The sequence below is a fragment of the Eubalaena glacialis genome, chromosome 18, assembly GCF_028564815.1.
Source record: "Eubalaena glacialis isolate mEubGla1 chromosome 18, mEubGla1.1.hap2.+ XY, whole genome shotgun sequence".
In the NCBI taxonomy this organism is placed as follows: Eukaryota; Metazoa; Chordata; class Mammalia; order Artiodactyla; family Balaenidae; genus Eubalaena; species Eubalaena glacialis.
The window spans coordinates 61,825,119-61,832,176 of record NC_083733.1 but is presented as its reverse complement, the minus strand read 5'-3'; the positions used below and the strand labels follow the sequence as shown (position 1 = coordinate 61,832,176).

The 7,058-nt window shown below is 34.6% G+C and overlaps 1 protein-coding gene across 1 annotated transcript; it reads left to right on the top strand.

Moving 5' to 3' along the window:
- The first annotated feature begins 3,328 nt into the window (after positions 1–3,328).
- LOC133077719 (binder of sperm protein homolog 1-like) lies at positions 3,329–6,299 on the top strand. The gene is made up of 3 exons (XM_061172487.1): positions 3,329–3,422; positions 5,643–5,774; positions 6,157–6,299. The coding sequence occupies exons 1-3, from the start codon at positions 3,329–3,331 to the stop codon at positions 6,297–6,299; spliced, it is 369 nt and encodes a 122-aa protein (XP_061028470.1).
- Positions 6,300–7,058: the final 759 nt, after the last annotated feature.

The following is a 7,058-nucleotide window of genomic DNA, read 5'->3' as shown; positions in this document are numbered from 1 at the left end:
AAATATTCACAGAGTGAACCTGACTAGTTTAGATACTTCATATAAAGTGGAATCGTGCAGTATTAACCTCCTATGTCTGGTTTATATCACTTAGCATAATGCCCTGCAAGTCCATCTATGTCGTTGCCTATGGCCAGATTTCCTTCCTTTAAGGCTGAATAATACTCCATTGTATGTTTATACCACATCTTCTTTATCCATTCATCATTGATGGACATTTAGGATGTTTCCATGTCTTGGCTATTGTCAATAGCGCTGCTATGAACATTGGGGGGCAGGTATCTCTTCAAGATCCTGGTTTCAATTCTTTCAGATAAATACCCCGATGTGGGGTTGCTGGATCATACGGTAAACCTATTTTTAATGTTTTGAGCGACTTCCATACCTTCCTCCATAGCGGCTGCACCATTTTACATTCTTACCATGAGCGCCGCATAATTCTTTGCTATTATGATTAGGTCAGGTTTCCTTTTCAAAATATTTAAAATCTTTGTGTCATGCAAACATTCCCACATACTCAAAAGAATTGTCTAATGCCCTCCCTTCTGTGAATGGCAGAAAAAATTTCTAGCATTAAGCAGAGAGGGATGTTTGCGTGAGGCTCACATTATAATTTTATAGCACAGGCGATACTGTGATACAAGTATCTTGTGCACTGGCCTGAATATTACTAATGACAGGCAATAGTGATGAAATGATGGTGATGATGATGACAATATTTCAGTAGTTGTAACATTGTTGGTAACAATAGCAGCTATAAGCTATTAAGTGCTTTCTTTGTTCCAGGCACCTACTGTAAGTACTTTATATGCCTGATACATCTGTTCCTCAAAACGATCCCCTGGGGTAGCTAAAACTATTGCCCTCATTTTATGGAAGAGAATCCGAGGCACAGAGGGTCTAGGTCATGTACCCAAAGTCACACAGCTAGCTAATGACAACTGGGATTTGAGCTAGAGTCTAAGAAACCATATTTTTTTAGTCACGTCTTTACACTGTCAATTTTTATTTATGTGTCCCCCTACTGGAATCCTTCAGACTTGTAAGTGGCCCTCTTTGTGCCCTGTTTCCTGCTCCCAGGGAAAAAAATGTTTTCTGTGTTTTACAGCTTGCCTGTTCAAAATTTACAGGCAAATACACATCCGTCAAGACGCTGCCTGTGTTCTCATCTTAGAGAAGAGCAGTTGTAGATCTGTGAAGAATGGGCAATCCATTTATTATGAAATGCCCCAGCACTTTCTTTGAGATTTCTTGTAACTTCAGTATTTGCTGGATAGCAAAGTCTCTTAAACTTGAATTCTGGACAAAGTTTAAATGGATATAACTTCCCTATGGTTTGTGAAAATCTATTGCAAACTTGAATAAGTCTTGCATCTGATGGGGAGAAAATAATCATGATTATTGTAAGAAGAGAAAGCCTTATCACTGCAATAAAATTGTTACCATATTCAAAGTGCTTGCTAAGTGCTGTCTGCTGGGCTGAGCCCTGACATATGTTTTGATTTAATCCTCACAACAAACCTATGAAATTGATGAAAAGACCCTTTTTTAACAGATGCTAAAACTAATTGCATCTCATTTTAAAAGCCAAGGACAAGTCAAGCAAATGTTTGCTTCAAATCATACTTTCCAGATAGTACTGAAAAGAAATAGAATAAAACAAAACAAAGCAGAAAATAAACGTGAAATGATGAAACACATTTTTCCTATTATTATATGGTTTATTTTGTAGGGAAGTGTGGAAAAAAGTAAATCATTTACTTTTGCCTGCTGAATTTTTTTGTTTTAAAAATAACTTTAATTATTTCTTATTCATTAACAATATTTGGAAAATACAGTTGAAGCGAAAGGAAAAATTAGAAATCACCCACAATCACACTACTGAAAATAAACATTGAAATTTTGATGTATGACCTTCAAAATATTATTATTCTCTTAAAAATATTTTTATTTTTTATTTTTTTATAAAACAATTTTTTAAACTGAAGTATAGTTGATTTACAATGTTGTGTTAGTTTCAGGTGTACAGCAGCGTGATTCAGTTATACATAAAAATATATTCTTTTTCAGATTCTTTTTCATTATAGGTTATTACAAAATATTGAGTATTGTTCCTGTGCTATACAGTAGGTCCTTGTTTGTTCTCTCTTTTATATATAATAGAGTGAATATGTTAATCCTCCCAAAATTATTATTCCTACTAGAATAGAATTTGGTAAAATATTTTATTTTTATTTTATTTTAAAGGCTAAATCTAGTGAAATAAATATTTGTTTAAAATTGTGTCTTTCAGGTGAATATTCACCAACTATGGGTGAGTTGATCAAGACTTTTTTTAAATTTGTAATAAAATATGAATACTATACTTCTTTTCCTGGTAAGAAATCATATTTTTCGTGAAACTACTATTTTGTGTCATTATGTATAAGATAAAGTACCTTCCATGTTAAAAAAAATAGTTAAGGAAAAAGAAGAGAAAAATCATAATTTTACTACCTGTTAATAAAGATAGAATTTTTACTATCTGTTAATAAAGATAGTAATTTTACTATCTGCTAATAAAAATAGTATCTGCTTTACTGTTAATATTTTTGAGTGATCAAATATTTCATTACATAGAACTTCATAATGTGATTTTATTCTTGCAAAAATAGTCTTATATAATATAATGAAATAGAAAATGCCTTTTGTCACCTAAAGACAAAGTACAAATGTTTCCATATCTATTTATGTGCTCATCTTTGTTGATGCTTCCATGATATTATAAAGTTATATTTTATTTTAAAATTCCTTTAGTTTGATATTTTTGGATTGTTTTCTTTTTTTTTTTTTTTTGACTGTTATTAACTGTGCTGAAATGAACATCCTTAACCCTAATGTCATTCCAACTGAAATCAGGAAAGCACAGAGGTGTCTACTGTAAACAGTACTAATTAACATTATTGGGAGGATATCACATATTTTTCTAACATATGTGATATTTCCAAAAGGACATAATCTGTAAGCCTACAGAACATAACAGGCAAAATTATTTTATGATTGTATACTTAAAACCCCTAGGAAAACTAGTAAAGATGACTAGTTTTAGAAAGAGAATCAGGTTATATGGCTGGATTTAAGATAGACATACAACAGTCAATGGTTTTTCTCTATACTGGTAAGGACCAACTAGACATTGATAGAAAAGGAAATCATTCTGCTTTATATCAATGTCAAAAAATGCTTTGGGGTTACATCAGCAAGAAATATGCAGGACTTATATAAAGTAAATGATAAAATCATATTGACGAACATAAAGCAATTTCTAAAAAAAATAGAAGATCATGCCATGATCTTGGTTGGAAGACATGAGAATAGTGAAATAAACGTCAGCTTCAAATTTTATTTTTCAGAAACTATAACTCACCTTCCGGAAGTCAAAGGTAGGTTGATCAGAAAACTTCTGCTAAAAAGCACATTTTCTTTTAATTTTGTAAAAATGGGGAAATCAATGGGATTTTTTTCCTGGTAAAAAAATTTTTTTTCTCCTTTCATGAGATGTAATATAACAACCTTGTAAACAAATAAAGAAAAACAAGAGGATTCCCTGGTGGCACAGTGGTTAAGAATCCGCCTGCCCATGCAGGGGACATGGGTTTGAGCCCTGGTCTGGGAAGATCCCACATGCCGTGAAGCAACTAAGCCCGTGCGCCACAACTACTGAGCCTGCGAGCCTGTGAGTCACAGCTACCTAGCCCGCATGCTGCAACTACTGAAGCCCGCACGCCTAGAGCCCGTGCTCCACGACAAGAGAAGACACCGCAATGAGAAGCCTGCGCACCGCAGCGAAGAGTAGCCCCCGCTTGCCGCAATGAAGACACAACACAACCAAAAATAAAAAAATAAAATAAAAAAGAAAAACAAGAAAGAGAAATCACTCTGAACTTCCCCTGGCACTTTATGTTTCTACTCTTTAATTTCTGCCAATCTAATAGAGAATACCTGATTTTAAAGTTCATACAGAACAACTCATATGTAAAAAAAATGTCCAATAGTAATTAGGAATATTATGAACAAAAATAGTACTGGGGTGGAGAAATACCTTGTATTATCAGATATTTAAACAAACCACAAATATAGTAATATAAATAGCATGGTATCTGCATAGAAATTGTCCAGTAATAATAATAATAATAATAATAATGAAGAGAAGGAGGTGAAGAAGGTGCAGGAGAAGGAGGGGGGGAAGGAGAGAGGAGAAGGAGAAATATTTTCTGTTGTTTGTTGGCTCCAGACCCTGTCCATTTTACCACCATCTACCTCTCCAGTAATTTCAAGACCCTGATAGAAAATGTAGAATGGATCCCAGAATATATTAGAATTTAATACATGGTTTCAAATGTGTGGATGTTTAAATGTACAGGTGGTTTATTTTACCATCAGTTTGTCTTACTGAATATCTACTGGGAAGAAAATAAAGTTGAACTCCCCTCTTGTATCATATACAAAAGTAAATTCCTGTCCAATCAAATACTAAATGTAAAAGAAACAAAAAACATTTAATGTAAGAAGAAAGTGCAGGAAAATATAGATGTGCCCTAAGAACCAGGAGATCTTTTAAAGCAGGAATCGCCTGTTAGAAAAGTCACCATTTAAAAAAGTGTAGAAATGCTTCATGCTGGTGAAAATTCAGGTAAAAGAGCTCATTGTTAGGAAGGACGAATTGCTATTATCCTTTGAGAAAGCAATATCCATCAATGTTAAAAATTCATATACGATTTAACCTAATAACCTTGCTTTGGGGATTCTATCTAATAGAAAAAAATGCTTTGATACGTAAGAATTTACATACTGGGATGTTTGCTGAACTTTATTTACAGCAGGGAAAAAATCTGAATATGGGAAATTGAATAAATTGTGGTAAAATCCATATCACAGAATAAGAATCAGCAATAGGAATGAGAGCTACAAAAGTTAAAAGGATAAGTTTAAAAGGATTTCTATGATGTGTTAAGTTAGAGACTCAAGTTATGGATATAAAGTATGATTCATTTTGGGAGGGAGCAAAAAATCTGTGTATGTGTGCCTGTGTGTCTCTGTGTGTGAATAATAATGATAATAATAATAATAATAAATAACATATATGTTGCATGGTTATATATATGTTTTATGAATGGAAATAGATGATTGAGAGAGAGAGAGAGAGATACCCACATGGGCATGGAGAAAAGTGTGGAAAGATACAAACCAGGCTATCACATTGTGTGTGTATGAGTGTGTATGATGGTGGAAGAGGGTGAAGAAAAGAGATACAGCGGGATGTGGTGGTAATCATTTAATAGATAGATGCCCACATTTATGTTTCTAAGCTTAAGGTATATTTCTGGAACTGGGGCCAAATGCTAAGCAAAATTTCAAGACTGTTTATGCCATGGATAAAAGTGGGACAGAAGTAGGAGTATAAAACAAACAAACAAACAAAAAAACCTTTCTTAGTAGAGATCCAGCAGCTCTGCTATTGTGCGACTCAATATTGTTCAATAGAACTAGGTCCTAGCTCAGTGCAACCCCTGGCCCTCTGCCCCTACACCCAACAGGAAGTACCTTTGTAGCATCTCAACTAACAGTCCCAGAGAGAGATGAAGAATTTTTGTTTTCTCTAGATGGCAAGTGTTTCTTTCCATTCCACTATAGAGATGGAATCTTCTATGACTGTGTCAAGTTCAATGCAAAACACAAGTGGTGCTCCTTGAATGAAACTTATGGAGGATATTGGAAGTATTGTTCTGAAGAAGGTGAGTGTCTTGCCTCTGAATACAAGGTGGTCATTTTTGTCTTGGGCGCTGAGGGTCGGTGAGATCACAAGAGGGTTGTGAAAAGGGAATCTGCAGTCAATTAATTTGTGAAAATAAGGGATGCACAGTTCTCTGACAGTATGAAAATCACATTGCACCAAACGTATATTATGAGTGCTTCAACCATGTTACCTTGAAAAGAAATCTTTCAGCAGAACCTCAATCCCTCACCAGTACTGCTTTCATATGCTTCTGGTGGAACAGAGCAGAGCAAATGGAGTGGGAAGTGTGTGTGTGTGTGTGTGTGTGTGTGTTTGTGTGTGTGGCAAAGGGGAGGTACAAAATAGAATTCTTATTCTGACTGCTTCTCTCTTCTCTGTAGACTTTGCAAAATGTGTGTTTCCCTTCTGGTACAGACACCTGATATACTGGGAATGTACCGATGATGGGGATTCATTTGGGAAAACATGGTGTTCACTGACCCAGAATTATAACAAGGACAAGATTTGGAAATATTGCGATTGACGGTGAGATTTATTGGGGGAGGAGATGAAGAGATTTAATCGTTCTCATGGGAAAGATTCTACAGTTTTTGTCGGGAAAGGAGGATGTAAGACCCTCATTAAAAGGGTTTGTTTTGTGTTTTTTCTGAGATATGAGTTGAAGGTCATCCAGCTGTAAATAAGTTGGGGTTTTGATTATGGACTATAGATTTTGATATGGAAAACTATATTCCAGCCTCAGTACTTTTCTTGCTAACTGTGTAAAAGTAGACCCTTAAAAAAAAGTGTATGGACTTTGGGCGATAATGAGGTATCAGTGTAGGTTCATAGACGGTAACAAATGTTGGGGGATTTTGATCATGGTGGAGGCTGAATATTATTCCATTATCTATATATATATATAATATCATATGATATAATATATAATATGTATGATATAATATATCATTTTCTTTATTCATTTATTCATCGATGGAGACTTAGTTTCTGTATCTTGGCTATTGTGAAAAATGCTGCAATGAACTTGGGGGTACAGATATCTCTTCAGGATAGTGACTTTATTCCCTTTGAATATATACCCAGAAGTAGGATTGCTGGATCACATGGCAGTTCTATTTTTAGTTTTTTGAGGAACATCCATATTCTTTTCCACAATGTCTGTACCAATGGCTGAAGACCTGGATAGACATTTTTTCCAAAGAAGACGTACAAGTGGCCAACAAGTATATGAAAAGGTACTCAACATCACTAATCATCAGGGAAATTCAAATCAATACCACAA